The 24,223-nt window shown below is 38.6% G+C and overlaps 1 protein-coding gene across 1 annotated transcript in view; it reads left to right on the top strand.

Annotated features, from left to right (window-relative positions):
* Positions 1 to 24,223, top strand: part of DCC (DCC netrin 1 receptor) — a 1,152,813-nt gene that overhangs the window by 1,080,268 nt on the left and 48,322 nt on the right. Inside the window, exons 23-25 of the mRNA XM_044242950.1 lie at positions 1,612 to 1,774; positions 10,535 to 10,761; positions 14,968 to 15,084. Coding sequence (XP_044098885.1) covers positions 1,612 to 1,774; positions 10,535 to 10,761; positions 14,968 to 15,084 — 507 coding nt within the window. The remainder of the gene's footprint in view (positions 1 to 1,611; positions 1,775 to 10,534; positions 10,762 to 14,967; positions 15,085 to 24,223) is intronic.

Here is a 24,223-nt window from a genome sequence, read left to right as displayed (position 1 = left end):
CAATAGCTGTATAAATAAGTATTATTATTTCCATTTTATAGGCAAAGGCACAGAGGGTCCAACGGCCTAAATATTTCACTCAGGAGGTACCGAAAACTAATATAGCTTGTTAAAGAAATACATTCAAACTCAGGTCTAGGAAAACATCTCAACTCATTGCTTTCTGCTACTTTTTATATTAAGTGATAAATAAAACAAGCTAACATTTACTTTTTAAAACACTGTGACTTGTAATGAATCACATGATGTATAGAACACAGTATTTCTAATTGATCACTGAGGGTTTAAAGAAAGCAAATTTATATAATTACATAAGCAAATTATAAAAAATATCTTATTAGTCTGTTATTGTCACCAAAATATCGTCTACTCTGAGGTACCCTGAGGTCGCAACACAGGAGAAGGTTTATATCAGGACTTTATGACACTCTTTCAAACCCAATGATTGACATTTAAGTGGGATTCATACATTTTTTTTTAAAGATTTTATTTATTTGACAGACGGAGACCACAAGTAGGCAGAGAGGCAGGCAGAGAGAGAGAGGAGGAAGCAGGCTCCCCTGCTGAGCAGAGAGCCTGATTCCGGGCTTGATCCCAGGACCCTGGCATCATGACCTGAGCCAAAGGCAGAGGCTTTAACCCATTGAGCCACCCAGGCGCCCCAGATTCATACATTCTTAACAGGTTGAAAATTAAATGTGTTTTATGGGTAGCTTCTTTAAAAACAAAAATGGGAATAAATTGTGCGTGATTGGTGTCAAATAGTGTGTCTTTCACATCATCTAATAAAAAGTATTTTCTCATAAAGCACAGACTCCTTGATTCTCATCACCCTGGAATATTCACAGTACAAAGTAGCCTTTTCCCTCCTCTCCCTACTTTCTACTTACTATGGTAGGTTAATTCTTCTCTAAAAACAAACAAACAAATAAATAAATAAATAACTTAGATAGAACTCACATACCATAAATTCACCCTCTGAAAGTGCACCAAGTCAGGCGTCTTTCGTATATCCACAAGGTTGTGCCACAAGCACAACCACTATCTAATTCCAGAATATTTTCAACACCCCCAGGGGAAAACCTATACCCATTCGCAGCCCTTCCCCATTCACTCCTCCCATCCGCTGGGAAACACTAATCTACTTTCTGTCGCTATAGATTTGCCTATTATGGATATTTCCTATAAGGGGAATCACAATATTGAGCTATTGTGTCTGGCTTCTCTCCGATAGAATAACCTTTTTTAGGGCACATGCATGTTGTAGCGTGTATCGCGTGTAGGTTCCGTATTATAGCTGAGTAATACTCCCTTGTATGGAACGACCCCATTTTGTTTCTCCATTCTTCAGTCAATGGACATTTAGGTTGTTTCCACTTTTGGCTATTCTAAATCACGCTGCTATGAGTGTTTCTGTGTGAGATTTTGTGTGGACATATATTTCATTTATCTTAGGTAAATAACTGCTCTTTCCTCTCATTTTTCACTGCTTTTATTCCCAGCTTCAGGAATGCCCAGAACAATAGGAACTTTCACATCCTTAACAGCTTGCTAAACACCAAGCTGTCACATCTCCCTAAATCTGATCTCCATTTGCCTGTCTTTCCCCAGAGCCACCCATTGGCCAGATGCACCCCCCACACGGCAGTGTCACGCCTCAGAAGAACAGCAACCTGCTTGTGATCACAGTGATCACCGTTGGCGTCATCACAGTGCTGGTGGTAGTGATCGTGGCCGTGATTTGCACCCGGCGCTCTTCAGCCCAGCAGAGAAAGTAGGTAACAGCTGGTTCCTAAGAGGAGAGAGGTCACCATTTGACCTATCACCTTCTCGAGTTAAATTTTTCTCTTCCTTTGTTCTTTCATAATTCACCACACATTCCCTTATCCTCTGACCTGAGCAAAACGTTGCCTTTTGTTGATTCCAGGTCCATAACTTGAGGGAGTGAGGGCCAGACTTGAAGACTTAATAACAGCATCCATGTGGAGACCCCCTTGGCATTTCTGCTTGATTTTACTTCTCTGGGCCAGATTCTTCCTTTCAGGTGATGGCAGGTGTTCCTTTAGCAACATTTAGAGAATGGACTTCATCAGGTCCCAATGCATGGCCCTCTGAATAATTACGTATAAAATGTTGGAGATGTGTGATCCTCTGGAAGTATTTCCCCATTCTGGCAGGCAGACTCTAGGCATTGAATCAATGTTGCAGGAATGACTGCCACACTCGATGCCGTTACAGTACGGTGGAGTGTTTAGTTTGAGATAGTAGTTAGGATAGAAGAGAGATTCTAGAAATTCAGAAGAGCTTGGATTTCCTGGCTGTGCTTGATTCTCAGAAATTAAACTTTTGAAAGGGTTTAAAAATATTTTCATATTATGCAGTTCTAGGTTATAGCACATGCAGAGGATGATACATCAAAGTCAAAGTTTAGAATGGAAAGATGGCTTTAATTCAGTTTATCCCCTTCCAGCAACATCCATAACCAGCATATTAACCTTGTGGCAGCTAGCTGTGGGAATCCACAATAATATTCTGGTTATCCTCTGCCTCTCTGCCTCTCTAGCACTTTTCAAATCTTGCCTGATACGTTCCTTTCAGCTGTACTTTCTCACTGAATTGGTTGTAATAAGCTCTTCCCTTGATTTTTTTTTTTTTTCCTTTGGCCTCAGGCATGGTGCTGGCTTGAAAGCCTGCGGCATGGACCCATCCGTTGCTGGTTTGACAACTACATGCTACACACTGTGTCAGAGAAAGATTCTCCAACAAATAATTGTTCCTCTTCCCTTGCTAATATCTTAGTTTCTCTCTCTTTGAAAGAGTCCTATGACCCATTCGTTGATCTGTATTGTATCTTCCAACTTTTGAAGTAAAGCATTTAGAAATAGGATACAGGAAGATGTACGGACTGAAGAACGAGACGTAGGAGTGTCAGTGCAGTCTTAACTGACATATGTGGGAGGGCACGTTTTCTATCTGGCTGCACTGATGAGCCTGACCATCTTCCAGCTGGTACTCACTAGTGTGCTAACCCTTTGTGCTTAGACAAGAAACCAGCCCCACTGAACTTAACTGACTCTCGTGTGTTAGCATTCTGGGAAATCCTAATCACCCACAGAACTTCCTCATGCTCGACACTTAGGCTCTGGAGAAAAGGAAACTATAAGTGAGGAAGGCATGGAACAGCCTCTCGGTCGAGCTACCAAGGAAAGGTGTGGTGCGGGTGTAGCACGGGAGAACACCAGTGGGCCGAGCTCTGAGGCTGAGCTGAAAAAGACTCACAGACATGGAAGTGGGAGGGCGTCAAAACCAAACTGGCCCTACCTCAGGAGAGCTTTAAGAACAGGGATGGGTTCCCTAAACTAAGTTTAATTAACTCAACCATCTGTACGTAGTAGGGTATTGTGTTTGTTCCGTTTTCATCCTTGTGAGAAGAATGTTGGAGGGTTACATCGACCGGATGAATCGGGTTCCTGAGCACGTTGCTTCCTGAGAGAAAATGCCAGTCTTCTCAAAGTGCAACAGTGGGATCTGATGCTATTTTGAGAAACTCTTAAATTGTCTTAAATCCCACTCTAAGCATTTTGTTAAGAGCTTGAGGGTTTTATTTAGAAAGAGTCGCGGGTGAGCCGTGGGTATGATTTGTTTTTAAAATTAAGAAATGAATGAGAGAATAAATCACTCCATGAATGACTGGAAACCAAAGACAGTGGATTTATAGCTTCTGTGCTCCTGCCACTTTGATTTTTCCTCAGCCTTCACCCAAAGTCTCTTAATATTTACTTGGCATATTTTCACAGTTTTGCTTCATCTATCTTTCTCCTGTAACAGACCCATTGGCGTTCATCTCAGTCTCTTTGTTTGGAGTGTTAACAGAAGAAAAAAAAGAAAAATTCTTCTCCTTCAGGATATTCCTGAGTTTTAATTTAGCTTTCTTTGATTTGACTGAGGATTCTTCCTCCTGATACCACCACCACTGAGCCTTTTAGAACAAATTAAATGATGCAGATGAAAGCAAAATCAATTCCAATCTGAGACAGAAATAAGGTTCCTTACAGAACTCTCAGAAAAATGAGAGTTTAGTGTAATTAATAAAGTGAAATAAGAAACACCTTCCTGGGATCCTTCAATATCTCTTTATCTGTTGGTGCTGGAGAATGTAAATTGTCTTTGCATTGTGTTGGGCTCTTGAATTAACCCACTGGATTTGAAACATACTTCTGTGTACTATCAGTACACAGTTTATTCAAGTTAGTGTCCACAAATTTTATTCTGCAATTTATCTATTTAATAATGATGTAGTTATCTGATTGATTCACTTTCCAGTTGGTAAGATCTTATTTTTATAATATAAATTAACTAATGGAAGTCAGAACACAAGTTCTAATTCTAATTCTCCACTTCTTGGTATTTAATTAAACCTAAAGGAAGACCTAATCCCTGAATGTTAGTTTCCTGAAATGATAAACAGGGCTAAATACTTCTATCATTTGCTCTATCTTAAAACATTGAAATTCCCCATGGACTATTATCAAATGATAGAATTGTATGGTAGCACTTAGCTTCAAACTAATATGAAGTAAAAATAATTTTGCCTTTCCTTTTAGTTACCAACTTAAGTTTTTTTTACTACTTTGAAGAGAATCCCTTCTGTCGCGGCCAGCGCGACAAATCGACCAGGAACGTGAGGGGAAGAGAATGAAGAAAAGAACTCGAGAAGCAGAGAGATGGGGGCAGGAGGAGCACTGAGGAGGATGTCGAACAGTGCTAAGTTTATTCAAAGCATTAAGGCCATATATATAGTGATATTACAATAGGAGAAGCAATACATCTGTGTCTAGTTAAACAACCACGAGTTCCCATAATAAGTTTCACAATTAACTATAAACAGACCTCGTGATGCCTAATGGCTGATGCCAGTACAATTGTTCTGTACTGATACAGTAAACCTGAAAGTGATTTATGGGCTGTACTAGGGCAGCAAGGACCAGCCACGAACTTATGACCCCAACCAAATTGTTCTCATTTGTTTAGCAAGCGTGTGGGAAGTCACATAGGTGAGCACACAACACATAGCACAGACCCTTTCTTAGTGCTACTCAACTTTTCCCATCCTAAACCTTTTGTTAGGTTATTCGGACTTTAAAGGAGGCACAAGTCAGGGCCTGGTTTGGTCCTCGTCTCAAGCCTATTGCGGACTCCCACACCCCTCTCACATTTTGAATTAATGAAATTATAATAGAATATTATAATGTAGAAAAAATGTGTTTATGAAAGCTTAAATTAAAGGGGTTCTGTGCCTTTTAATAAAATAATAACATTTTGTTAGGCATAGTATAGAACATGTGTCACTATAAGTTAGAATTTATCTATAGATACCAAAGACAAAATAGCTGACATTGAGAATATCCTGGAAATCCAAGACACATGGTTATCACATTTCTAAGGCAGCTACCTGGGTAGATAATAAACAACTTGTCTGAATACACTAAATTTAAATATGTAAATAAAATTCAAGGTTCACTTGATAGAGTCACCAGTTGACTAAGCCTCCTATTTATAGATTTTAAATGTTAGTCTACATTTAAATCTTGCCAAAAATAATTATCTCCACTACTGAGAGTCAAATGTTTTAAACTCTTAAATGAGGGGCACCTGGGTGGCTCAGTCAGTTAAGCATCTGCCTTGGGCTCAAGTCATGATCCTGGGATTGAGTACTGCATCCGGCTCCTTGCTCAGCAGAGAGCCTGCTTCTCCCTCTCCTTCTGCCTGCTGCTCCCCCTGCTTTTGTGCTCACTCTCTCTCTGTGTCAAAGAAATAAATAAAGTCTTTAAAAATAAATAAATAATTTAAAAATCTTAAATGCAATCTACTGTAGGTTTGGTTACTTTCACTGATTTTTCAAATTTTTGACATCTTAATTGGTTTTCAGTCCACAGATGCAACCCATTTGGTCTTCAATATAGCTTAATTCTGCCACAGAAAATGCAGATTTATTTGAGTATCTAGAACGCATGTTCCCTAGGATTCTGGTACAACTGTTTTTTGTTTTTGTGGTTGTTGTTGTTGTTGTTGTTTTGCTTTTAATAGCAGTTAGTAGAATAAAAATAATCATTATAGAGAATTTGGCAGAGATTTGGATGAAAGAAGTAGGACAGGTACTTATACATCGCAATATGTTTTTTCCCCCGTTAATTTGCATCATTCTTCACACTCACTTTAGGCCTTCTTCCTTTCTGAAATCTTTTGTAAATCCCCAGTGGGGCAAAGTGTCCTTGCTTCAACCTCCCAGCGGATCTTGGGCACACGTGTATCGAACCAGCAGAATTAGAACAGAGCTATTTGTCAGCCTCCTGTCAACAACTTGAACAGAGGATGCCTCAGCACAGAAGGGAATTTAATAACTTATTGCAATGTAAAAAAATAATAATTTATTACAATGTGGCAGAAGAATCTATGAGATGATAGTATTTTAGAATTTCAAAGGGTGCAGCCTTGAATGAAATGGATCCTAACCCAATGTTGGTTTTTACCTCATCTCCTAATTAAAAGTGAAAAGGAAACTAACTTCTCTTAAAGTAATAGGTTATGTGCAAAGTAAGAAACGTAGAGGATGATCAAGAATCAGAGAACCCTGCAAAAAAAAATCCTTTGAAGTTGATAATGAAAAATTCTTATTATTTAATTCAAGTAATTACTATGTGCTTAGTATGTCATCTGCATGATACAAAGTAACAAATCTGATTGTTAACTCTTGAGCTAAAGATCTTTCTGCAGTTCCTCTACTGACTTCCTCATATCATTAAAAATGTTTCTGTTAGGGGTGCCTGGGTAGCTCAATGGGTTAAGCCTATGCCTTCGGCTCAGGTCATGATCTCAAGGTCCTGGGATCGGGCCCCCGCATTGGGCTCTCTGCTCAGCAGGGAGCCTGCTTCCTCCTCTCTCTCTGCCTGTCTCTCTGCTTACTTGTGATCTCTGTCTGTCAAATAAATAAATAAAATCTTTAAAAATAATGTTTCTGTTAGAGACAAGTCCCCCTATGATTTAGTTCCTGCACTTTTTCAGCTTTACCAACTGCCAGTCCCTGTGGTTGCTCCTCCCTCCCATAATGCAGAAATTCACAGTAGCCCTGCCATTTTTCATTTATTCATTAAGCTCCCAATGTCTCACCTATCTTTGCATTCCTAGGGCTTACCAAATTTCTTGACACATACTCAGTATTCTGTAAATGTTCACTGAGTAAATACATGAATAAATGTAAAACAATGGACGAGTGAAAGAAACAGTATTTCCTCCAGTTTCGTGAGGAAACCAATTCACACACTGGGAGCATCTGGCCAGCTCTGTAAGACAGACAGGAATCAATGCAAGATGAGTGGTAAAGAAAGAGACAAGGAAAATGATTTAGATATGCTAAGATTACACTGACCTAACAGAGTCGGGAAGGCTTCCTGAAGAAGAGACGTGTCCAGAAAATCTTTAAGAGTCAGTAGTTTGAACTAAATAGGATTGTGAAGGCAGTCTGGACAAAAGTAGGATGAGAGAGTGAGAGAGAAATAGGAAGAGAGATAAGGTGGAGAGAACAAAACCATCAACACTTGATGATGCTGTGAACACAGAGCCTTTATTCAAGAATTCATGGGGGAGGAAGAGACCCTCGCATCCTACAGCCGTGTTTGGAAGCTGAAAGTTTACTGGTACCTGTGAGAAAAGATGCATATAGGGAAGGATAAATATGATAGATATTCTATATCTAATAGATATTCTATATCTAATACAAAAACTAAGTTTAAAATAAAAACGAGCCAAATTCACTAAGACAGTGTTTCTCAAACTTCAGGTGCCTCTGATTTCCCTTGAGGGCTGTTAAACCACAGATTGCTGGGCCTCGCCCTCTCACAAGGCTCCCACACCTGCAAGTTTCTGATCTGGGCTGGAGACCTGGAATGTGCGTTTCCAGTAGGTTCCCAGGTGTTGCTGGTCCTGGGACCATACATACTTCAGGATCCATTGGGTCAGGTTCATCTGCATACAAATTTTGAAGATTCCGAAATTTGTGGGAGAGAGGAGCTAGGGGGCCACAATGGGCAGCAGTCATTATGTCAGAGAACCAGCAGGTGGACAGAAGGCTGGAATGACAATGTTCCTGCAGGTTTGAAGACAAATTTCAGGCAATTTAGTTATGAGCAGATGTCAGTTTTATTACCAACCTGCTGGATGGGCAGCTAGGCTACCACCAGCAGGGAAGGGAGGCCTCTCCAAGGTCAAAGATTTCTCTCTTGAGAAGACATGTTATAGAGAAAACAAAAGTAGTGAGTAGATGGTGTTTCATAGAACAGATACAAAAAGGAAATAAAATCTGTTTAGTCTTTAGATTCTTGACTGACAGCTGAGCAGATGAGTCGCTTCTCAGGATAGGTCTTGATCTGATTACAATCCATCAGAAAAATGTGTATGCATTTTATTGGGAATGATAATTTTTGTTTTCCCAGGTGGAGGTTATACATCATAACATCAAAAAAATCTCTACCTCAGTCAGGTTTGGAATTTTTTTAAATAAAATACATCTGGGGAAGCTTAATACTGAGGTTATGGGGGCTGGTGACTGACTGACTGAATGACTGACTGACTGAATGAATGAATGAGTCATGTGTGTAAATGAGAAAATTCATAATTTATTTTTAGTTTCAAAGATTATTTGACACGTTTTCCCCCACGGGCTATTTAAATATTGAGTTATTATGAAAAGGTTAGCTGTCTTATCCTGGATATGGGAACTGGTAATTCTCTGTATGCAGTCTTGTAGGCACTGGGATTAAAAAGTTATTTAGCATTTTGATTTGTTAGAAAGATAACAGGGTGAAATCTCCAAGTTCAAAAATGGCATTAAATTGTTCTAGAAGTTACCAGGGGTAGATTACATAGAGAGCTGTGTGTGACTTGCAAATTGTTTCCTGTGGGCAGGTGAAGTAGAAGGAAATGAATTCAGGAAACGGATGGTTAGCAGAGAGTTATTATCTTAGACTCAAGAAAATGATCTAAGGGTTATTACAGACCGTTGTCTAGAGTCAGTGTGGTAGTGCTGCCGGGAAATCAGCAAAAGGCAGTGGTAGGGAAAACATTAGAACAGAAAATACTGCATTATTTCTCCGCTAAACTACTCGATAAATATTAAGTCCTGTGTTCTTTGTCTCCTCTCTTCAGCATGCTTCAAAAAAGACCCAAAAAATGTAAAACAAAATAACAATGACAAAAAACAGATAGCACTACTAAATATTCATTAATTGCCTCATATGCATGAAAGTCCATTTCAGCATTGGAAAACAGAGCCCCTTGCAGTGGCCTTGTACAGGTTACAGAGGTTTTGCAAACTGCTTTCTTTGGACCATTGAGCAACCATGAAAACAGTTAATCCTCAAAATGCTGTTCCTTGCAAGTGAGGAAGTAAGAAAGAGTTACTTCTCTGGGGTTCTGTAGAGGTTAGATTTTAACAATCTGAATTCTGTCTTAGAAGAGACACTATTAACCTCCCCCCCCAAATAATAATAGAAGCTACAGTTGGAGATTTTAAAAAGTGGGGAATTGTAAAGCAGAGGTTGAAAACTTTCTGAAAAGAGGCAAGTAGTAAATATTTGAGGTTTGGTGAGACATGCAGGAAACCTGGTCTTTGTTACAGCTACTCAACATACTGCAGTGTGAAAACAAATGAGCTCAGTAGGATTCCAATAAAATTTTATTTACAAAATCAGGCCGTGGGCAGATTTGGTCTACAGGCCATAGTTTTCTGACCCCTAGTGTAGAGAACGGTGAGCAGGAATATCACGCTACTTTACTTAGCCTGTAGGGAGCATTTGTATCTCACTAGCCCCCCAAAGAGACCACCACTGCAAAATGAATTTACAGTTGCTAAATTCTTACTGAGGAAAATAAGAGATATTTGAAGCCTACTTCTAAACTGTGTTTTCTCTTCAAAGGATGGGTCCTACTGTGTTTGCATCCAGAGACACAAATGCTTTATTCTCCTTAGAATATCCTCTTATTACCTTTTGTCTTCAAATGGAACATTAAATTATACAGCTGAGCTATAGGCTTCCTTCTAAGCCCCAATCTTGGCTGGCACAAATTCTGGCCTTTTTATTTCTATTTGCCCCTTGAAAGCAACTCCTTCATTTATCTCCTAAACAGATGTTTCAGTCAAGTACCTTATGACTAGCTCTGAAGATTGGCAGCTGGCTCCATCTAACCCATTGTCACCTTGTGTGAGAATTTGTAGCTGGTGAAGCGGGAGTCAGGCACTCTCTGGCAGGCAGCCGAGCCCTTGGGGATTTAGCACCACGGCTCGGATCATGGGGTGAAGCTCCAGGGGAAAGGAGGAAAGGCAGCCAAGACACGCCTGCCAATTCTTAGATTTCATAGGTTTCCTCCTGGGAACACTCTTGTATCCTTCTCTGCTTCTAACTTGAATTGACTGAGAAAAGAGAGCAAAGACCATTGAATAGACGCACTCACATTCACCTTCTAATTTTTGGTTCCATAGGAAGCGGGCCACCCACAGTGTTGGAAAGAGGAAGGGCAGCCAAAAGGACCTCAGGCCCCCTGATCTTTGGATACATCATGAAGAAATGGAGATGAAAAATATCGAGAAGCCATCGGGTACTGATCCTGCAGGAAGGGACTCCCCTATCCAAAGCTGCCAAGACCTCACACCAGTCAGCCACAGCCAGTCAGAAACCCAGCTGGGCAGCAAAAGCACCTCTCATTCAGGTAACTCTCCTGGGGCATCAGGACAAACCCTCCATTCTGAACCCCACAGGAAGTTTTCCACTCCCTTTTTAGTGGGGTCATCCTTCCCTTCAATCTGCGGGTCATTTACCAGTAGTTAAAATAACCTGATGTAAATTTGGTTACCTAGTTTCTTTTCCAACATCTATTACCTGCCTCTTATAACTGCAGTGCCTCTTAAAACTTTTAAGAGGTAACAGGTGGTACACTTGGGAAATACTGAAATGTGAAAGCCAAACGAATTTATTGCTTTTGTTAAATCTTGAATGAAAGCTTTGTCAAAGAAAAATTTAAGCTGTTTTACATTTTTTTAATTCCTTATGTCTATGGATAATTTTAAGTTGATTTTAAATTTGCTCTCAATTTCTTGCATTAAAAAAAAATCATATTAGGAACACATGGCATATGAGCACATTGATTCTTCTGTTACTTTGGCCTTGACTGTGACGATCAAGGTTCATCCCCATGCAATCACATTTTATGATCACTAGCCTGGCTTGGTGGAGTCTATGTGCAGGCTATGCTGATACACAAAGTGACCACAATGGAAAAGCCTCTTTGATGATTAGGTGTAGAACAATCCATATACAAACAAAACAAAACAACAACAACAAAAAAAAACAAGAAATCTAGAAAGTGGTTGTAAGAGAGTTCATTTTCTATTGATTCTTGTATTTTAAAAATGTTTATGGGAAGCAGAATAATCATCTCTTTTAAACACACATACACACACACACACACAACCTCTTGATCTACTCATGATGTGTTTGCAGAATGAGTAGCTATTGTTTTTAAACTGAATTAAATATTTTCGTTATTTGAATGTGTAACTGGTTTACTAGACTTTTTTAGCTTAGAGTTATTTAAACAAGGAATTCACTTACTGATTTTCAATCATTTTTGAGTGTTCTTTTTCGAGCTCTTAAAAAATATCTCAAGCAGATTCCCTAACTCTTCCATCATTTTCGGTGGTTAAACTACCTTCTAGCTCTATTAAAAATTGTGATATGCAATTGGAATTAATGTTTCTTCTTCCCTTATGGCCAGCTCACCTTTGGCTCTGAGGACTGGGGTCATAATTTGTTGTTTAAAGCCTCCAGCACCTTGAAGGGAAAGGGCGTGGTGGGGGTGAGGCAGAGGAGGGGGCACAGTCTGTTTCAGAAACCCCTTAATTTATTCCTCCCACCCATCTGTTCTTCCCAGCTGTATAGGAGGATGGGGAGGGGAGATAGCAGAGAGGGAAGAGAGAAAGGATAGTTTGAAGTTTGGTGCTGCTTTTTGTGCACATGGGCTGTCCTCATGTGACATCCAAATTCTCTCTTGTGAAACGCAAGCAAGTATGAATTCTTTATGAGACCCTGTGGGATTCTTCCACTGGCCAATTACATGATATGAGATGTCAAGTCAGGGCTTAACCCACTCCTACTGGTATATAACTGTGTCAGCCTCACTATCCCCTGCGTGGTCAGCTGCATTTGAGTGAATTCTAGGAAGATGACTCAAGCTTGAGCAACTTTTCAAGTGCCCACCTGACCCAGGCCAAATGATGAGAGAGCCTGTATTCCAATCCTGGCCCTGTTTCAGTCTTGCTCTCTTTAATAAATTCTTCCTCTGTTTAAATAGACACAGGGTAGACCAGCAAGCCTGCTGCCTGAGCAGACTAATACCTGGAGAATGAATGAAAGTTGGACATTTTTTGCGAGAACCTCCACACTTTACAGATGCTTATTCTGACTGTTTTGGTTTCTAGAGGGCACCAGAAGGACAGCCTCCCAGTGGAGGGGATAGTACTGCCTCTCAGCCCTCAGAAGGTTTTACCAATTATTTCTAGAATTTCTCCTTCTTTGCATTTCCCTTTATCTTTTATACACTGAAATGACATTTTGGGACAGCCAGACTACTTTTGATCATTTAATATGTCCTGGGAGAATCTTAACTCCAAACAATGGCTGTTTTCTTTTTTTTTATTGTGTTATGTTAGTCACCATACAAAGCATCATTAAATTTTGATGTAGTGTTCCAAGATTCATTGTTTACATGTAACATCCAGTGCTCCATACAACCCGTGCCCTCCTTAATACCAACCACCAGGCTCACCCATCCCCCCACACCCCTCCCCTCTAAAACCCTCAGTTTGTTTCTCAGAGTCCACAGTCTCTCATGATTCATCTCGCCTTCCAGTTTCCACCCCTTCACTGTTCCTTTCTTTCTCCTAATGTCCTCCATGCTATTCCTTATATTCCACAAATAAGTGAAACCACTTGAAAATTGACTTTCTATGCTTGACTTGTTTCACTCAGCATAATCTCCAGTCCCATCCATGTTGGTGCAAATGTTGGGTATTCATCCTTTCTGATGGCCGAGTAATATTCACAATGGCTATTTTCTTTAGAATGAGAGGATGCTTTTGCCGGTCTGTTTTTATTTGAGGACCTACATGCCAACTCTATAGTAAAAGGAAAAGCAGCACTCAAAATCCTGCTGGGTATATTTTACATTATAACAAGCGTTCTCTATACTCTCCAGGTTAAAAGAACAAAACTCCATGTCAATGAATAGTATACTTTTAAGTGCTCTTGTCTACTAGGAAACTTTGAAAATATTTTACATTTGGGGTTGACTTTCTTTTTTTGTGCATGATTTTAGGTAATCTTAGGAGGCTTAGTTCCCTCTTTTCTTTTTTGTATGGTTTTCTCAAATATTTAACTTCCCACAAACACTTTATGGCAGCAACTGGAGTTATATCTTGGCTAGAAAATGATATTTATTTCTGTACTTTCAGGAGATTCAAGATTTGTTGCATTCTCTCTCTTTCAATTGTGTCTTAGGTGTATAATTTGTGTAGTTTTATTGTCTTTTTGGTCTGTGTAATTCTTTGGAGGATGTGTGGACAGATTCAGATCTAGGCAATTGTCTTTATCATGGCTGTGTAGAAATTTCCCCCAACATTATTTTAAATTTTGAATTTTATTAACTACTATTTTAACCAAAAAAGAATACAGTTATGTAATTTTAGAAGAAAGAAAATAGTACAAAAAGTCATGAAAAATAATACCCAAAGGAACAAAAAGGGTGTTTGCCTTTTCACCATTCCCAAATTCCTTATCCCTTTCATGAAAGGATGGCAATGTTGAGAATTTTGTTTGTAACGTTTCTATACAGATATATATGACACACATTTATAGAAATACATAAACACACCTATATACATGTGCATTATATATAGATATATAACATATATACATATATTATGTTCAGATACATATGCTTATGTACAGATGCACATACACAGAAATGTGTATATACACAACATGCTTTTATATGTGTGTTACACAAATGGGCACATATGGTGCTCTTCAGAACTTCAGTTTTATTGTTTTCAACATATACTTTTGTTAACATTTTAAATCTACACATATATTTCTTATTATTTTTGGTGATTCTTTAGTGTGGTATTTTATGGAATCATGATAAATTTATATAAATATACCTAGCCTTACTTTTGAAAAATATAGTTCATTCCCTGTGTTTTTATCATAAGATATAATGCCTTTGGGCCGTAAGTACTAGTTGCATAAATTGTGGTATTTTCATACAACAAGATATCTATGGAACTGTTAAAAATGATAAAACGGGGGCACCTGGCTGGCTCAGTCAGTAGAGCATGTGACTCTTGATCTTGGGGTCACAAGTTCAAGCCCCACATCGGGCATCCAGTGTACTTAAAAAAATAAAACTAAATAAATAAAATAAAATGGGTGGTGCTCATGAATATAGAAGTATGAGTGGTTTAAAATAAATAAATAAATGTTATAAAACTGACTTGACAGAGAAAGATGTTCTCAGTATTTTCCTAAGATGGTAACAAAATAGGATGTATGATGAAATGCCACTTAAGAGCAAAATATGCATGTTAATATCTGCCTTTGGACTTCACATTTAAACACATAGGCAAATCTTGTACAGAACAAAACATGAATAATGGTTCTTTCTGAATAACGGGGTTATGGTAAATTTTATTAATGTTTGTGCAAGGAGACTATATTGATTGGGTAACCAAGAAAGTAGATATAACTATTTAAAACCTCAATAAAATGAAAAAGGCATCGGTGTGCCTCGCTAGAAATTATGCAGAGTATCGCAACATTGAAGAAGGTGTGTCTCTCAGGAATATTGTTTTTCCTGTAGGTCAAGACACTGAAGAAGCAGGGAGCTCCATGTCCACTCTGGAAAGGTCCCTGGCTGCACGACGAGCCACTCGGGCCAAGCTTATGATTCCTATGGATGCCCAGTCCAACAATCCTGGTGGGTAAAGACTCGTACCACAAGGAGGAAATAGTGTTTTCTGTTTTCATCTTTTCTGTATTGAATTACCAAAAATATTTAGAGTTTTAGAAGGGAAATCTTGCTTTTCATAATTCCCTTTCTCTGCCTCCTAATTTGATCCTCCTTCTGTTTTCCCTATTTCAATAAAGTGTCCTACGGTTCATCCATTTATTTTTGTTCAAAACTGTAGTTTCATGCTCTTGTATCCAAATTTCATCACATCCCAAATTAAATCTATCATCAATCTTTTTTTTTTTAAGATTTTATTTATTTATTTGACAGACAGAGATCACAACTAGGCAGAGAGGCAGGCAGAGACAGAGAGAGGGGCAAGCAGGCTCCCTGCTGAGCAGAGAGCCCGAGCTGGGGCTCGATCCCAGGACCCTGGGATCATGACCTAACCTGAAGGCAGAGGCTTTAACCCACTGAGCCACCCGGGCACACCAATCATCAATCTTACAGTTCTCGCTTACAACACCTGTCCCAAATCCAACCTTCCCATCTGCTGCTCTGTCCTAAACTATGCCACCACCAGCTATTTCAGATTATAGACTATAGCTCTAAGCTTGTAACTAGTCTCTTTTCTTTAGTTCTTTCCCCTATAGTAAGTTATCTACAGAACAGCCTTACAATGTGTGAATTAGATCATGTCACTCCTCTTAATTTCCCATCATATGTAGAATGAAATCCACGGTTTTACCATGTCCTACAGGCCCATGAGTTAAAACTTCTGGACACACCCCTCACTCCATGTCCTGCTACTACTCTAATCCATTTCAGCCTCAGAGCCTTCCTCTCTGTTCTTTGGATCATAGCACACATTCCAACTCACTTGCTGTTCTCTTTCCCTGGAATTTCTTTTCATAGGTATTTACATGGCTTTTTCTTAATTTCATTCAAGTCTGTGTTCAATGGCCACCACCACAGGTCTTCCCTGACCATGGTCTCACACAGCATTTTGGGTCACTCTCTGTTCTATTTATTCTGCTTAATTTTTCTTTATTAATGTGGATGACCATCATGCTTGCATTTTTGTGTTTGCTTATTTATTATGTGTTCCCCATATTGTAAAGTCTGTGAGAGTAGAGATTTTGCCTCTTTGATCACCTCGTATCTTTGGGGGCCCTGGGTGGCTCGGTTGGTTAAGTGTCTACCTTTGTCTCGGGTCATGATCCCAGGGTCCTGGGATTGAGTCCTGTATCAGGGTCTCTGCTCAACGGAGTGTCTGCTTCTCTCTCTACCCCCTCTTCCTGCTAGTGATCTCTCTCTCTCACATACACCCTGTCTCTCAAATAAATATATAAAATCTTAAAGCAAAAAAAAAACAAACAAAAAAGCACACCTCATATCCTCAATGCTCAGGACAGAGCCTGGCACAATTGGCAGGCTCCAGTGGAGACAAATTAAGTGAATGAATTCATAGCTGCTGCTTTCTACTTTACTCGAGACCATGTTTCCTCCATGCTCTAATAGAGCTCTCAGTCTTACTCTCATGAGTACAAAAATTTTTATGGAACTTGTAATGAGTTCCAACTGTTAAACTCATGGGTTGATATAATTATTGTGCCTATTTCACTAATAAGAGAACTGAGGCTTAGAAACTTGAAGTACCTAGCTTTAGTCATACAGCAACTAAGTGGCAGAACCAGAATTTGGACTCAGAATGTCTGGCTTCAGAGTTCTGAGCTCCTAATCACGAAGCTCCCGGCTGTAGTACTCTGTGAAGCTATTGTCCTTCTTTCATTCCTTTTACTACATAAAGAGGCACTGTAACCCTCCAACTACTTTCCTCTTATAACAAAGTTCTGTATGTGCTAATCTTCTATAGCTTTCTTCTTAAAAATCATTGTGCTTCATGTGTCAATTATACTCAAATTTAAAAAAAAAAATCTTCCATGGACCTTTATGTCCCATGTATAACTTCCTTATCCAGTAAGTTCCCATAAATTATTGATTTGATTTTTCTTCCACAATGTCTTTTCAATCCCTGGCTACCTTCCTATTCCCCAGAGTTAAATATTAATTCTCTTCTTCATGACCTCACATCTGAATTGTCAAACAGCTTCATAATGAGTTTTAGGCCTTTCTAACATCTTCCAGACAGCTATGTATCCTGCTTCTTAGACGTCTTACTAAAACAACTTAAATATGGCATTCATTCCATAAATTTTTGCAAAGGCTCCCCATTGTCTGTCAAGAAAAAACAACCACAAACCACTGAGCATCTCACATCTGAAACTACATTTCTAGTTTCCTGTTGCTATGCCTACATGGATGGATGGATGGATGGATGGATGGAGGGTTGGATGGATGGATGCTTGGATGGATGGATGTATGGTTGAATGGATGGATGGATGGATAGATAGATAGATAATAGATAGATATAGAAAGATATACAGATGTATCTGAGACTCCTGTCAGGCTAGACTAATTGCCAGTCCATAAATATAATTGCCCTTTCTTGGTTTTTGTCCTTCTGAACATTGCTCTCCTTTTGGAATGACTCCTTGGCTCTCTATCTAACAAAGTTGTATGCATCACTCTCAAAGTGATACTCTCATAAATTCTTTCTTCTGAATGTTGTATCCAGAAATGATGGCTTCCTTGCTCATGTTTGAATAACATTTCTTTCTACTGCATTTGTGGCATTAATTATAGATAGTGCTGCCTCATATGCTTAGGTATTCAAGTCCAAATCTTTCCTCTTCTAACAGATTGTGAATTACTTCATGATAGGGAAGGAATGTGTCTAATTCATCTTCACATTCATACATTGTATAGCTCAATAGTAGCACAAAATTGGTGCTTGCTAAATATCTGTCAAATGACTGAATGAATAAGTAAATGCTTTATAAGAATGCCTTATATTTGTAACACACAAGTTTAGGGAACTTTTTTTTAAATTGGTTACAGTTAGATGATCTTCTAATAAGCTTTTATGATATATTAAGGGCAATTAAAATTACTTTCATTAAATAGGAAATGAAATAATGAGCTTAGAAAGTAGGAAAAATGAAATGAAATCTAACAAATATTGAGAATTTCTGAATATTATTCACTTGCTAAAAACCTTGCTAATTACTATTTCATTAAGTCCTCATAATATTATCATGTGGTATGATTATCCTGATTTTGCAGACAGCAAAGAAAGACTCAGATAGCTTACTGACTCACCAGGAGATAACTGGGCAACCTCTGAACTTCTATTAATACTGCTTTCTCAAGTATAAGGATGCCTTGAATGCCTTGTATTATTTGTATCCTTTTTTTTTTTTTAAGTTTTTTTTGACAATAGCACCTCCAGTTTACAAACAGGCAAACTAAGATTCTGAGAGTATGAACCCAAAACCTGGTCTTGATCTGGCTACCTCATTGTGCTGCCTTATGTTGTCACGTGGGGCTCTGGGCTGCTCTATTTTCTTACCTAAAATGACAAAACTTTTCTTATTCCTAGAGTCTTACTCTACATGAATGGGGGTCCTAAAATGACCAGCAATTAATTTTGCTGTTATTTTTTTTAATTATCATATATTATGGGCATATTATTTTAAACAGTTAAATAGCTTTGCAAAATGTATAAGGACTTTGTAACCCAGCGACTCTGTTCTTATACCTATTTTGCTCTTGGGCATCTACCCAGCAGAAAAACATACTATGTTCATCAAAAGACACATACAAGAATGTGTGTGCAGTCCTTCTCCTCATGTCACATCTTTATTACATTGTAACATATTCACACAGTGGGGTGCCATGAATCCATCATTCAACGAACTAAAATGCTGCAAACAATAGGTTATAAGACAGAAACTTAACGTATCTGTTTGATTCAATTTATGTAAAATTTAAAAACTGGCAAAATGATCTATGGGGTTAGAATTCTGAAGAGGAGTTACTCTTGATGGGAAGTGATTAGTGAGTGACTGGAAGAGAACAGATAGATAGATAGATAGATATCAGATAGAACATCTGATAATGTTCTCTTTTATCCCCTGGATATGGTTACAAGGCATTTCACTTTGAAAAGTCACTGAGCACTACTTTGGATATTCCAGGTTTCCAGTACATATATTATACTTAAATAAAACTCCAATAAGAAATGAAGAATTGATAGAAATTACATCTTTTGAAATAACTTTGTCACATTATATTCTTTGTCATCTCCAAGCTCTGTGTTGGCAAAACTCGATCTAATGAAAGGAAATTACTTCAACATATAATCAAAGTTGATTTTAAAATAAATTCTTCAGCTTTCTGATAAATAAAATAAGCTCTTTGCAACTGACATGAAGAATGGGCTTTAGATAGCTCTGCTGAACAAATTGTAGATCTCTATCTTGGCAGAGCAATGATTTCATGCAGAATAGAAGATGCATTTTCTGATGGCCCCACTTGCAGTTCTTTAGATTTATCAAGTCTTATCTATCAAGTCTTGTATAAACCACATCATAGCGCCATGCTGATTTCTAGTCACGTGTATGAAGATGTTTGCTGTTCCACTTAAGAATCATTAGTTTTGTAAGACTATTTTTCCTCTCTTCCTTGACATTTCTCATCATGCTCTATAAACTCTAAATTAGCAGATCAAATATAGACTATCTGAAGTGGTTTTTGTTTTTTTCAAATCCGTGGGGAAATGTCTTTAATTTCATTGGAGTGCAAAAACCTGTTTATTTGTCTACGATAATGTTAACTTATTGGTTGAAAACATGATGTGTCATATGTGACTTCTTACCCCTAAACACATTTCACAGTTAAATAAGCTAATGCTTGTGAAGTGTACCAGCTCAGAACACAGGCAAGAAGAGAACCCAGGTATTTTGATTTTAGGATCCAGTGCACTTTGTTGTAAAATGATGGCAAAGACTGACTATTTTTACAATGGCCAGAAGAATTATACTACATATGAAATTACTTATAAGAAATCAGGAGCATCAAATCTAACTTTCCTGAATTTGTAACGGCTATATAAGGGTCAGATGCTCGGTTTCCAGGAATCGGACTCTGAGACAGAATTTCAAATCAGGCAATTTATTAGCAAGTGCTTTCTGGAATAATACCTGAGGATGCAGGATTGGGAGGAGGGGGAAATGGAATTGGTGGTGCCATTTAATGGGGACTTCAGCGGACCCCACAGGTTGTTCTACTGATGGATCGTCCTTCAGAGTTGTCCCAAAGGAGGCTTCTGGACTTTGTCTCCAATCTTTGTCTGGATTTTGATGCAGGCTACCCCCCAACCCCCCACAAGAAATGGGGTATAATCCTGGGCGAGCAACTTCTTTGGCTAAGAGCCATTTCTGGAAAGATGTAGATTTACTTACATTTCTAGTATTTTATTACTTGATGGAACATACGTATTTGTTCGACCTTGGATCCTCTTTCCATTTTCAACTTGTGTTTTCTTGTGGAAAATGCTGGAGGAGAGGAGGGGAATCAGAACTAGGAGAGATTTGGATTGAAGCAGATGGCCTTTAAGATCACATGAGTTAAAAAGAATTCTGATAATTTAATGTATGAGAGTTTATTAGGCAGAATTTTCTTGAATTTCATTTTTTTCCCTACATCTTTGAGGGGGAAAATATAATATCAGATCTTAAAGGAAAAAAAAGTCTCAAAAAAGTGGCCTGAAGCATCTAGTAAAAAGACTGAGGCAAAGGAAGGCATACAGTTTTTCTTTTTTGATAGCTTAGGAACTGCTTATGACTACTGGTTTGGGGCTTTCTAGAGCATTTACTGTGAAAGCCAACTCTTTCTTCCCCCCCATTCTCACCATCTGCTTTAGTCACTTGATTGCAAAACTCAAACGATGGGTTGGAGAAGCTATTAAGAAGTGAAATAAAGCTGCATGAGAAAAAGCAGATTTTAAAAACCAGAGTTTTGTTGTCTTGAGGCATCGTGCTACCAGAAGGCCATCTTGTACCCACATATGAGGATACTTGTAACCTCTGAAACATTTGCTTCTAAGTCAGAAGTCTTGTATGAGCCTTGGATTCATGGTGTTAGAAGCCAGTATCCTAAAACTGGTCCCTGCTTAATAGATTCTAGAACTGGGCAATCATTCCATCACTCTGCAGGCCCTGTGAATGCCCACATCTGACCAAAAGTGCTTTTCTTAGGAATAATGAGTGCAAACAACTGTTCTAGGACCATTGTAAACACCAACACATACAAGTTTGTAACTATTCAGAACCATGGGAGCAGTGGCAAGAAAGAGAAAGTTAAAACCCATTTAAATTTGCGTTAGAAATGAGGTCATTGTCTAATATGTTTGTGACTCCAAATAATAATTTGATCATTACATTATTAAGAGCAGTATTTGTTCTTTGACTCTTGAATGGCATACTTCATTCTTCTTCTTACTATGAGTTTCTGCAGGAGGTAGTATTTTTATGTTCCTCCCTAGGTCCCACAGTGCTGTGTAAATGGCTTTGCAGAGCAGTTGTTAATGAATGAGAATTGAAAACCCAGAGGTGGTTTCTTCATAGTTCCATAAGCAAATGACTTATTAAATAAAATTAATTGATTGGTAATTCCACTGGATTAGCAAAATCAGCAGGTCAGTAGGATTGTGCAGACAAAGTCAAGATATGGCTTTTAAGCTCAAAAGGGTGCCTCTGAGGGTATGCAATTGTGTTTTTAGGGAAGATTTTGCAAGGCAAAAAAATGGTTTATCAGAGATACATAAATAATCAGAATATTTCTGATGAAGAACTGGTAAAGGTAAAAAAAAATTTGGGGTGGTGGAGTACAAAAGAAATACAAACATAGCTTTTGGAAAAGCTTCCTAGAGCAGTATGAAAAATAAGAATACCTTGCTTTTTAAGGTTTGTGTCACCTAATTCTTTTCTAATTCCTAATGTCTTAGACATTTCTACAACAAAATGCCACATCTTTTATACCAAGGCCTTTCTCATCTGAGTAAGTCTTTTGGGCAGCCTGGGGTAACTTATAAAAGACTAAAGCGTGTCTTGAGAAAGTCAGGGATCTGCAGAAAAGGGACCAGTGTGGCGACTCAAGCTCATCTCAAAGGATTCCTTCAGGCCCAGATCAGAGGCTCCCTTTCCTGTGGTCTCATCTTCTGTCTGATACTCATGGTATCAACATGTACACTTGAGTGTTTACTATTTCAGATTTCCAGACTTCTGGCCGTAACTTGTTGAAGAAAATCTCAGTTGACAAAGGTCAGACAGAAGGGAGCAAGGCTGTAGGATCCACTAAAGGTTTCCAAGTCCCCTGCTCACAGTGTCCTCCCTCTGATCTCATCCTCATGGCCACCCTGTGGGGACAGTGGTCTGGTCACTTCCACATCACACCTCATCTCGGGCTGACTAGGTCTAAATAAATGAGGCCTTCCCTTAGCTCATGAAGGACAGAACAAAATTTTGGTAATTCTACCAACTTAGATTTTGTTTTATAATCATAATTTCCTGTCTAATCTCAAAATTTTCCTGTCTAATCTCAATAATCTTAGCATCAGATTTCCTTCAGGTTCAAATTTGAGTTAAAACCTATCATTTAAGGATGTCTGGGTGGCTCAGTTGATTGGCATCTGCCTTTGGTTCAGGTCATGATCCCAGGGTCCTGGGATCAAGTTCTGCATCAGGCTCCCTGCTCAGCAGGGATTCTCCCTCTTCCTCTGCCCCTCCCCTTCCTCTGCTTGTGCTCTCTCTCTGAGACAAGTAAATAAATAAAATATTTTTAAAAAATAAAAATAAAAGAGTAAGGGAGAGGACAATCTTTTTCTTTTTATTGTCTTTTATTTCATATCAGAAAACCAATTTTAATGAATGCTTTCATATAACAATGTCATTGTTCAAAGAACAAAGGTTTTTTTTTTACTTTTTAATTTAAATTCAATTCAATTAACATAGACTGCATTATTAGTTTCAGAGGTAGAATTTAGTGATTCATCAGTTGCATGTAACACCCAGTGCTCATTACTTCAAGCACCCTCCTTAATGCCCTCACCCAGTTACCCCATCATTCCACACACCTCCCCTCCAGCAACCCTCAGTTTGTTTCCTATAAACCCTCAGTCGGTTTTCCTCCCTCTGTTTTCATCTTATTTTATTTTTCCTTCCTTTCTTAATGTTCACCTGTTTTGCTTCTTAAATTCCACTTGGGAGTAAAACCATATGGTATTTGTCTTTCTCTGGCTGACTTATTTCACTTAGCATAATACTCTCTGGTTCTATCCACTTTGTTGCAAATGGCAGGATTTCATTCTTTTTGATGGCTGAGTAATATTCCATTGAAGATATACTACATCTTCTCTAACCATTCATGTGTTGATGGACATCTAGGTTCTTTCCATATTTTGGCTATTATGGACATTGCTACTATAAACATTGGGGTGCAGGAGCCGTTTCAGATCACTATGTTTATATCCTTTCAATAAATACTTAGTAGTGCAATTGCTGGGTCATAGGGTAGCTCTATTTTTAACTTTCTGTGGCATCCCCATAGTGTTTTCCAGAATGGCTGCTTCAGTTTGCATTCCCACCAACAGTACATCAGTTTCTCTGCAACCTCACCAACATTTGTTGTTTCTTGAGTTGTTCATTTTAGCCATTCTGACTGATGTGATGGGATGTGATGTGATAGCTCACTGTGGTATCTTATTGTGGTTTTGATTTGTATTTCCCTGATGCCAAGTACTGAGCATTTTCCATGTGTCTGTTGGCCATTTGTGTATCTTCTTTGTTAACCTGATTTTGAAAAGTGGAGTTTCTTTTGCATTTGTGCTGCATTCCATTGGTCACCAGACCAACCCTGGTGAACTGTGTCAGGGAACTCCACAAGGATGTAAATACCATGCAGTGGGACTCTATTGCAGGCATCTCAGATCTTGGCTGTAACTAGATCATGAACCCAGGTAGTTTGACCTCAGTGCTTGGGCTCTTTACCACAATGTTGAGAATAACTACAGAACACACATTTATGAATATTCATACATTTCCTAAGGGCAGTATGAGGATATCGGTGGAGTTCGTGGATATTCCATGACTATTTGTTAAAGAACACCTGAAAATGTGAAGGAGATGAAAATATTTATCAAAGGCAGTAGACACTAAATTTGCAAAGAGTCCAGATGTTATATAGATCATCGCAGAAAAGACAT

The sequence above is a fragment of the Neovison vison genome, chromosome 3 (genome assembly GCF_020171115.1).
Source record: "Neovison vison isolate M4711 chromosome 3, ASM_NN_V1, whole genome shotgun sequence".
NCBI lineage: Eukaryota > Metazoa > Chordata > Mammalia > Carnivora > Mustelidae > Neogale > Neogale vison.
Note: the sequence above shows the minus strand (reverse complement) of the source record. Positions and strands in the feature narration are given on the sequence as shown.